The 10847-nt window shown below is 41.3% G+C and overlaps 2 protein-coding genes across 2 annotated transcripts in view; one reads left to right on the top strand and one right to left on the bottom strand.

Moving 5' to 3' along the window:
• Positions 1-2226: 2226 nt before the first annotated feature.
• Positions 2227-4709, top strand: Rtcb (RtcB RNA ligase). Its single transcript, XM_078188551.1, has 8 exons — positions 2227-2605; positions 2680-3006; positions 3082-3208; positions 3278-3384; positions 3442-3601; positions 3671-3981; positions 4065-4229; positions 4292-4709. Exons 1-8 carry the CDS (start codon positions 2510-2512, stop codon positions 4517-4519), a joined length of 1521 nt encoding a protein of 506 aa, XP_078044677.1. The 5' UTR covers positions 2227-2509; the 3' UTR covers positions 4520-4709.
• Positions 4710-7859: 3150 nt separating this feature from the next.
• The window catches only part of Dscam3 (Down syndrome cell adhesion molecule 3), a 283469-nt gene continuing 280481 nt past the window's right edge, over positions 7860-10847 (bottom strand). Inside the window, exons 31-33 of the mRNA XM_078188350.1 lie at positions 10531-10633; positions 9328-9564; positions 7860-8393 (exon numbers count right to left, since the gene is read on the bottom strand). Coding sequence (XP_078044476.1) covers positions 8342-8393; positions 9328-9564; positions 10531-10633 — 392 coding nt within the window. The 3' untranslated portion in view covers positions 7860-8341. The remainder of the gene's footprint in view (positions 8394-9327; positions 9565-10530; positions 10634-10847) is intronic.

Raw genomic sequence — 10847 nt, 5'->3', positions numbered from 1 at the left:
AGATAAAGACTATAAAGAAATTTATAAGACGTTCGAATTCGATGCCTCTTTTACATTTTTTGTATCACGTAGACAACATTCTATACTTAATTGGAAGCTTTTCGTATTCTGACGGTTATTTAAATACATGACATAGAAGTCGAAGTTATATTAGTATTCAAATACTTTCACGTATGAGTGTGTATGCAAGCACCGTTGGAGGGACAGCTATGCAATTAACGCGATCCATTGCCGAATGCACGACTTCGATAATGCAACGATTACGTATCCGCGTTCGAATCAGACTCAATAATAAAATCTGCGGTTCATTCATCGATCTCATCAACAGCTATCCGGTATTCCATATTTCCAACACGTATGCTTCTCTATTACGAATCGGCGTGGCTCGCAAAACTGGACGGACCGGATCGCTCGAAGGATGACCCCGGTTCCAGAAAATCATCGTGGTCGTCCGCTAGAAAATGGAGCGGCAATTAACGCGAGAAACTAGCCAGTCGAGGGTCATCGGTGTGTGAGAACCGGAACACGAAGCCCGTGGACGTGACCACGAGGACAGCGGCGACGAATTGCCCGCGGAACCTGCACGATGATCTCGATTAAATCGTAATTCCGCCGCAGTTCGTCGCAATAACACGATCTTTTTTCTTCCGCCGCCTGCTAATGTCGTTGATCATAAATCATCGACGGATGACACTTTTTGCCCCGTTCCCGATCGACGTCCGCGTTCTCTCTCCCTCTCTCTCTCTCTCTCTCTCTCTCTCTCTCTCTCTTGCTCTCTTATCTCTGATGTAGTGACGGAAGACGTTATTTTCGAAGCGCTTTTACGATCCTCTCCGCGCTTTTTCACGGCTCGGTCTCGCGGAATATTCAGACGGCGTCAGAATGCTCGCGCGGTTTTCTTGCAGCGATGATCTTTGACACACCCCTGCGAATTATACTTTCAACTTGGTGAATCTAGAATTCATAGCTCGTCTTTTTCCTGTTTTTCTTAGCCGGTTTTTCGTGCGCGCGATCTTCGATCCGAAGGCGATCGGACCGCGCGCGCGAACGATCCCGGCCGTCTCTGTCCTCGACGGAGGATGTGGTTTCACCGCTCGGGAAACGTTACCGATCCATAAATAAAGGCTCACTCATCTCAGCCAAACTTGGCCTGGAGGTGATCGTATACGCTCCGAACGAGAGAGACTAGGCCGCTCCGAGCTAAGTGGCTTCTTGGCCTCGGCGAGGACGCGACTTTGACCCAGATATCGGTAAAACGACGACAGACTGCCTGACGGATCAGAATTCGCGCACCTGTATCACCGTGCACTTGCAAAGTTTCGGGTTTCTACTATTCTCCGGATCTATTGATCGCACGATCTTCGATTTACAGATTTCTATGGCTGAATCGCACCCACCGCAGTATTAATTTCCGTGAATTCTTTTCGATTTTTCGTTTATGTCAATGTGGAATATTTGTAATTTTTAATTGAAATTAGAACAGCGATACAGTTTTTGTTTAAGTGATAAGAGGCAAAATAAGTGATTAAATAGATAAAGGATGTTCCGAGGATACAGAAGTGTTACTGTATGAAATTCTAGCAGAAATGCGATCATAAGGGAGGTATAAAAGGAATACTTGTATGAAAAGTAAAATGGAAACTGCTAAATTAAAGTTTACAAACATATTCCGAGGGTACGAAAATGAAAGTGCTCTTTTGTATCTGTATCATGCTAAGGAGATTAATTTATTGATAGTAATATGGAAAACAATATTAATTAAAGCAAGAATCTTCTGCTCCTGGAAACTTGAAAATAGCGCCATTCGAGAAGGGTCCGTACAGCGCCAAAGCACGTAGTGAGAAAACCACCAAACTCTTCGCTAAAATTATCCAGAGAAGATAATTCCGAGAGTTCTATATTCTGATACAGATGACGCCATTCGGCTAAACCTGTAAAGACTTTATATAAATAAATTGTATAATTTTTATATTCCCACTCACCATCTACAATTGAATTATTTAATGTGAAATTATCAAGCTAATAAATAAATGATTTCTATTTGGTATACACGTGTTCTCTCACTTTCTTTCTTTCTCTCTATGTAGATTTGTTATCAACTGAATTACTTGTTGTTGGAAAACAATAGTAATTGAATTAATATTTAGAAAGTGATAAAAACTTCACTGACATAATTGATAAACGTTCTTTCATTGACATAATTCATAAAAGTAGAAAACGTTAGTTATCTACATCTGCTACAAACCAATAAGTCGGTAATTCAGAATATGAGACATGAAACTCTATGAAGTGCTTTGACTACGCTCACACCGTGTCTATGATTGCACGCACGTATTCGGCTGCTGGATTCTGTCACTGACAGATCTTGTTCTCATTTTCTGGAGTAAATATAGATCTGATAATGTTAAAATATTAATAACCATATAATTTAATATTAGTCTTGTAACAGAAATCCCGAGAATACTTACATAGTTTCATACAGGTTAAAAAGTATACATTAACTTAAAAAATGGTAGTCAGACAGTATAACGAAGAGCTAAAATACTTAGAAAAGATAAATGATAACAGTTGGAGGATCAAGAAAGGTTTTCAACCTAATATGAATGTAGGTATCCTATTTTATATTGTGGTAAATTATTTCTGTGGTAGACCCTAAGTATTCCTTTTGGTGTCTAACAGGTCGAAGGTGTATTTTATGTGAATAACACACTGGAGCGTTTAATGTTCGATGAATTAAAAAATTCCTGCAGACCTGGCATGGTAGGAGGTTTTCTACCAGGAATGAAACAAATTGCTAATGTAGCAGCGCTTCCTGGAATTGTCTGGAGATCCATTGGATTGCCAGATGTGCATGCTGGATATGGTTTTGCCATTGGTAATATGGCAGCATTTGATATGGATGACCCAAAGTCAGTAGTATCACCTGGTGGAGTGGGATTTGATATTAATTGCGGTGTACGTTTATTAAGGACCAATCTATTTGAGGAGGATGTTTTGCCTGTGAAGGTATTGCTTTATATTCGCTTGTCTGTTTCACTAAATCATATTATAGGATTAAATATAATTAAATGATATTAATAGGAGCAACTTGCGCAAAGCATGTTTGATCACATCCCTGTTGGTGTTGGTTCTAAAGGAATCATACCAATGAATGCCCGTGACTTAGAGGAAGCTTTGGAAATGGGCATGGACTGGTCTCTCAGAGAAGGTATTTGTTTAATTCGTTATAACTTTCATTATCTTTTATTAACACAATTCGTTGGTTATGTTTACGAAGGCTACATCTGGGCAGAAGATAAAGAACATTGCGAAGAATATGGTAGAATGCTCAATGCAGACTCTTCGAAGGTATCCATGCGGGCTAAAAAACGGGGACTTCCACAGGTAAGACTTATAGATTGATTTCATGTGAACCAAAGTTGCAACAACATTGCTTTTTAGTTGGGAACTTTAGGAGCAGGAAATCATTATGCCGAGATCCAAGTAGTAGATGAAATTTATGACAAATGGGCAGCATGCAAAATGGGGATAGAAGAGAAGGGACAAATCTGTGTTATGATTCACTCTGGCAGCAGAGGGTTTGGTCATCAAGTTGCTACTGGTAATACACTTACATAACTAGTAGTATTTACAACAACATAAACGTTAACATTTTGTCCTTACTTGGTAGATGCACTTGTTCAAATGGAGAAAGCTATGAAGAGAGATAATATTGAAACCAATGATAGGCAGTTAGCTTGTGCTCACATTAAGTCTCAAGAAGGTCAAGATTATTTAAAATCCATGGCAGCAGCTGCTAACTTTGCATGGGTTAACAGAAGCTCCATGACATTCCTCAGCCGTCAAGCCTTCGCAAAACAGTTTAGGATGTCTCCTGATGATCTAGATATGCATGTTATATATGACGTCTCCCATAATATTGCGAAGGTGGAGGAACACATGGTCGAGGGTAAACAGAAGACTCTTTTAGTCCACAGAAAGGTAAGTTAAAAATTGTAATCTAAATAATTATGTTATGCCCCGATGAGAAACAAGTTTTATTAACCATCTTCGCATATTCTTAGGGATCCACGAGAGCATTCCCACCACATCATCCTTTAATACCGGTAGACTATCAACTCACAGGTCAGCCGGTTCTGATCGGTGGTACTATGGGAACATGCAGTTATGTTTTAACAGGTACTGAGCAGGGTATGAAGGAGACATTTGGTTCAACTTGCCACGGAGCAGTAAGTGTCAATGATTTATTAAAAAATAAATATAGCAAGTACTATTAAAAATTTGCTTCTAGGGACGAGCTCTGTCCAGAGCAAAATCGCGAAGAAATATAGATTATATGCAAGTCCTACAAAAGTTAGAGCAACAAGGAATCTCTATAAGAGTCGCATCACCGAAACTGGTAATGGAAGAAGCACCGGAATCTTACAAAAATGTAACAGACGTTGTGAACACATGTCACGCAGCAGGCATATCTCGGAAATGCATAAAGTTACGACCAATTGCAGTCATAAAAGGATAACGTTGTTTATATATCTAGAGAACATGTGGTTTGTATTGTTAATTGTAATTTTCAATTACTGCTTAGAATTCAAGCGAAGCCATAATCATTGCTTCAAATGAACAAGATTTGTAACATCATGATTTGAAATATTTATACAGCATATACTTATTACTTTTTGTAACTTATGGAAATGAAATAAATAGTTTACAAGAAACAATGTGCTTAAATTCCGATATGTATTTTTATGTAATATTGATGCAGCAATTTCTCTTGCACAATTCGAGGTCTTTGGATTATTTCGTTACAATCTATGTAATTACATATATCATAATTATTGTTTTTCAGGGATCCTGCATTCTACGTGTGTGTACGATAGCAATGCTCCTTGTGACAAAAAACTGAAGCTCAATTCGGAGTTTATAGAGCACCAATTAGTAATTGGCGAAATGCTGAAACTGTTAGCCAAATTACCGACAAATTCTAATTTTTTCAGAAACCATAGGAGGGGCCATCTGTCGTTGCTAGATGTACTATCATTTCGCTAACAGTTTGAGCATTTTATCACCTTTAATTAGCGCTGATCGGAGGCGGAAAATGCTTCCTATTCTGATCACAGAGCGGCGCTAGTGTCTGTGTTCTGGCGGACGATTTGAAGTAAATTAATTAAGGCGATCAGTGAGTTTCTTCCAGGAACAATCATAGTTGTCTTATTTGTTATTTGTGAAGGAGAACAGGATGAATAAGTTGCCGAGGATAAATGTCCGTTCTTCTTTATTAACAAGCTGAGTTAACATACCATCTGAAAGTTTGACACTTCGTTACGACATTCGATTGTGTTATTTATACTCCACCGTCGCCGCGTTAAACCGTAACGGACGACAAGTAATCCATCAAGTTTCGTCCACGGATACTTATACGAGGATATGATACATAAATGTCTAGAGTCTCACGATTCCCATGTACAAATAGTTTGCTCGTCCGCAGCTGGGATTGCCCGACGAGCACCTATACATCACACACACGATCTCATTCTCTCTGGCGTTCTTCATCCGCAAAGAAAAGAAGGAGAAGAAACGAAGAAATTCCCCTAAACTCTCGCCCGATCTTTTCTCTACCTACAGCCACGACGAGTCCCGGCCATGGCCAAATACCGATCAGAAATCACGGTCGTCGTCCCGCTCTTAAGCTAATTAATAATTACTCAATCGTCTTGGAAGCTGTCGAGTCCATCACATTCTGTACAGATCGGCGAACTCGCGTAGGTTCGTCAGAGGGCATACTCTGCTTTGTGCTCGCAATTTCTTTCCGATTTCTTTTATACCCCGCAGAATTTTCGTCTCGCGGCGCAGGTGATTCGCGAGTTATAATATACATTCGCGTCCGCAATAGCTAGACGCTGTGTCAAAAAGTTAAATTGTTTACAAATCCAAGTACCGCTGGAAGAACTTTCGACATGCTCGTCCGCACGTTTTTTTTTTTCGAAGAGGAACTTCGGAAATCGAAGACACGACCTCGAGACTTTCAAATGAAGTTGGCAGTTGTCGGTTAATATGAAATTAAACTGTACGTCGTCGAGGAAAACGGCCAAGTATAGAATTGTGCCATCTTATGACCATGGTACTTTAACGGACGACGAAGTTATGTATAAATTGTGAATTATAAAACTGCTGTCAAAATTGAGTGCAATTTTATATGATTGCAGGCCCAACGCTCGGATGAAAATAGTACTTGAATCAGTTCTATTCAACCAATGTCTCTTAAAATGGTGATAGGAATGCATTCGTTACAAATACTGTAAACACCCTAAAAATGTAAGAAAGTTATTCCGAAAGCAAAGTACACTCCATATTTGGCCACCATCCTCAAAGTATGGAACAGTCAATAAATATCGTCCTCCATGACGCGTTTAGGATCTTGTAGAAGACTCTAACGTCAACACACGGCGTTTAAACACTAAAATTATGTGATCCAGTCTGTTCGAGAAGGAGTCTGTTCTTGATGGAGACTCGCAGAAAGTGAACGTCGATTTAAGTCTTTCGTTCTCTCTTCCCGGGAAAATATAGTAGTATGCCCTCGTCTTGAGATTTCGAAACCGGTGCTCCGTTTCGATGGTCGCGATCGGGAGGCAATAGCCTCGAACGAAGAATTGTTTGGCAGAAACGAACGTAAGCGTAGTTAATCGGCCTCGGTCTCGAGAACGAGGACCAGAGTTTCACACGAATGTCCCGCGTCAGTCTGTGCAACGAAGATCATATCTCGGATCAGATCTCGATCGGATCAACGCCGGTTCCCCCACTCTGGGCGACACTTCACCTTTTGCTTCTCCGCGTTTCAAGAAAACCAATTCCGCCGCAACGTTCCCGATCGTGAAATTTAGAAAAGCTTCGAATGCAAAGATTGCAAAAGGTCGCACGTTCTGTTATTTATAGTAGCTATGTTACAAAACGGTCCTCGGAGTTAGGTACCGTTGACGGCGACACTGTACAACGCGGACCTGGACTGTCAACTTTGAACAGGCGTTTCGGTTTTGTGCGCTGAGAAACGAGTAACATTCATCTTCCTCTTTTTTTTTTGGAGGAAATTACTATTACATGAAATTGTTCTGTAGAGTCTTCCGAAGCGGACGACACAGTCTAATATTACCTTATAGATACGTAAGTACATTTAAAAAATGATGATCGCGGAGAGGACGCGTGAAGCACCGATTTAAAGTTGCAAGTCCGTGGAGAAGATAAAATCGATTGTACAGTGCGATTGATTACTAGACTGCGGATTTTATGCATTTACGTTAGAAACGAGTACTTGCAATTTAAAGTGGTAAAAATTATTCCTGATCCACTAAAATTATTTAGAAAAGAAATAGCTGTCTGGGTAGTTTCTGTTGCTTGCTGTTGACGCAGACGATTTTTCTTTTGCATAAGAATTCGCAGTCTATCGATGACCGAGGTGGTTGCTTTATACCGATAATTTATCGATCCTCTAAATATATTGCTTACATGTATATACACCTTAGAAGCTAATATCTCCGTTCCGATCACACGCCTCGATCCGGGCCGCAATTGCGTCCGGATCGACGGACTCAATAAATATTTGATAATCTACGAAACGAGCGATCAACGGAATCACTTTGATCAACAAAAAGAGATCAGGGCCGCTCGACCGCGGCCCGTTAATGCGTAATAACTAGGAATACTGTATACAATTGGCCCTCAAGCTAAGGTCTCGTCGGCCATTTTGTCGATGTTCGGCAGCTGAACTCGGAGAGGAAAAACGTTCATCGATCGTTCGCGGAGGAAAATGAATGAAAACTCGACCGTCTTTGCGATCGTACAACAGCTTGGCCGACGACACGCGGGATCTATGCTATACAATGAACGATTATAATCGAGTGTAATTCATTAGTCGCGTCGCTAAATTGACTTGTTTCCTAACGTCAGGCCAGCGATCCGATTTCTCCTCTGGGATAACTCCGATCGATCGTCGCGGGAATTATTTGTGTGTCGTACTTTCGATGCGTCGGCGAACGCAAAATGGTCGTACCTTTGGTCGTGGGCAACGCAAAACGGCGTCCAACGTAACGGCAGTATTGGGTGCAGACTTATTTCTGTTCTCGAATGTTCCTATGATTAAAATGGCCGTCTTTCAGGGATGCTCCGATCCGTTTCCAGCGCGATTAGACGATTTAAGCTCCCGGCTTGCAAACCCGTTTTTACATCGACGCACTCGCGTAAATGGCTGCCGACAGCCACGTTCTCCTATTGACAACCCACGAGTCGGTTATAGACAGTCTTTTCCATTTACATCCCCCGAGCCATCCCGCTAGAATTCTTTAAGTCCCGATCATACGTGAATTGTGAACTCTTGCCTCTCTTGCTCCTTCCTTTGCTGGTACCTGGAACGAAGTATAAGAAGATCGTTTGTAGCTGCGCACCCTTGACCATCGATTACCATAATCGTATGCACTCACTAGTAATTTCAAAACTAGTCTTTCGTACTGGCAGGTATTCGATCCGGTGTTTCGCTAATTTACTAGCAAGTGCGATACTTCGACTAAGACTCTCTAGTTTGTCTTTGGGCTAAGCAGTAATTCAAGGTACGATAGGTAACTAAGTACGGAATTTGGTTGCTACTCGAAAAGACACATACATCCGGCGGTTTCGAAAAGCACATTCGCTTTCGGTTGGTAAACCTCGTTTCCAAGACAATTTTCGTGTCGGTGTAAATTCAAGTATATATTTATACAATTGTGATACAATTCTCTTTAATCTTGTTCGCAGGAAGTTCATTGATGTATACTGTTGAAGGAGAAAATGAAAAGTAAAAAAAAATGCAAGAGAGTGTACAATTTTCTACGAAAAGCGGAGTTATGATCTCATTGGGAGGATACAAGAGTCTGAATGCATGTTGCAAGTGCGAAGCTATGGTATGGGTAAAACCATGAACTAAAACAATACGATGCATTACAAAATAAAAAATAGAGGAAGGGAGATACGTGTCTATTTCATATGTCGGTTTCACCCATGCGTCTCATTTTCCTCTATCTATTTTCCCTAAACAAAATTACGTACTGAAAAGCTAATCAAGGATGGAATGTCGTGTTTCATGACAATCGGATTTCATTCGAAGAGAACCAATAATTTCGCTTTTGGATCGCGAGGGATCAAGTTCGTTCGTTTGGACAGAAGAAGATTCATTTTTGTCTAATGGCGGAGAGGTTCCATGGCACGGTTTTTCGATCGCGCCGTGATGCATGCGACTCCTTAAGTGTAAAAAAATGAATCTCAACGTGTCAGCTTACTACGATCTACGGAGGTTCGTGTCGATACCTAGCGAGCATAGATTCGACGGCCTCGATCGGCAGTCTACCCAAGCTGCCGCCGTGGCGGGTCCCGGCTGACAGACCTTGCCAGTCGCGATCACGATCACGATCACGATCGCGATCGCGATCACGGTCACGGTCACGGTCACGATCTCGATTCCGATCACGGTCACATTCTACGTCGCTCAATTCGCGGCTGTCGCTAAACCCGCTTGGCGGCAACAACGTCATGTCCTCCACCGAACTACGCACAAATAGACCAGAGAGAAAAGTCTTAGGAAAATAGATGGATTAATTGCGGCAAAGAGATAGAGTGAGAGAGAAAGAGAGAGAGAGAGAGAGAAAAAGAGAGAGAAAATCATTTCGTCCCCATGTCTCGAATCCAATCGAGTTTGCAAATTAACTTGAACCGATTTCGTTGAGGGTTCGCTCTGTACTCGATAGAATCTTGCTGGTGGAATCGATTCAAATTAATTTCTTTTGTGGAGATCAAAAGGGAAACGAAAGAAACGGTAACCGTTCATCGACGAACTCGTTGGATACACAATTGGCTCAGAAACGCATCGGCGTATTCATCTTACTCGAGGTACATGAAATAAGGAAACGATTGATGCGGTCTTGTCCTTTACTATAATAAATCGTTGGACGTTGGTAATCTATTACTTTTTAAATCATCGAATATTAGTAACAAGGTAATGAAAAGAAACTCAAAATTTTCTATCGAAGAATAATACTTGCAAATACAGTTCTCATTGTTTTTTATCAGTTCTTTTATACGAATGATTCGTCTCTAAAGGAAACTGAACTGCGCAAATGTCTTCCTGTAGGAAATGATTATTAAAGTAATCATTTCGCTAATACTTTCTTGAGCCACCGTGCCTTGGCATTGATAACGGAAAAATGTAGTACCTCTGGGTCAGGTGGAGCAACAGAAACATAACAAGCACAATTAGGGAGTCGAAGCTGCAAGAAACTCAGCGTGAGAGTTCCCATCGAAATCGTTCACAAGATACGGAAGGTGTGCAAAACGGGAAGTAGAGTTTCATACGAGGGCTCAGCGAAGAAATCGGCGTGGGTTCTGCCAGGGTCTACGTTTTTCCATTATCCTGTTTATCGCACCTCGACACGAGAACGATCGGACCGTGATATATGAAAATACTGAACATAATCAGGACTGAGTGCTATGTGGAAACAAACAAACCTTGGCTACCTGCGAGTGGACCGGCTCGGTTGTCGGCTTCGTCGTCTCGCAAGCGAGGGTGAACCTTCGTTGTTTGATTCTGTACTCGACTCCACTCCTCGTGAGAACACGTCTGCAAAATAGCCGACCACGCCGGCGCAATTAGCAGAATGTGAGAACGCTAACGAACTTTCATAGAATCGCTGCCGATTCGCAGAATATTATCGCCGGTATCTTAGACATTTAGTCAGATGAACGGAAAAAGGTGAGATCAAATTAGCAAAATGGAGGGGAAGGAGAGATAACATTAGCGAGATGAATAAAAAGATGAGATGACATCAAGATTA

This window comes from Augochlora pura, chromosome 8 (assembly GCF_028453695.1).
Source record: "Augochlora pura isolate Apur16 chromosome 8, APUR_v2.2.1, whole genome shotgun sequence".
NCBI classification, from domain to species: domain Eukaryota; kingdom Metazoa; phylum Arthropoda; class Insecta; order Hymenoptera; family Halictidae; genus Augochlora; species Augochlora pura.
This window is presented reverse-complemented; position numbering and strand designations above follow the sequence as displayed.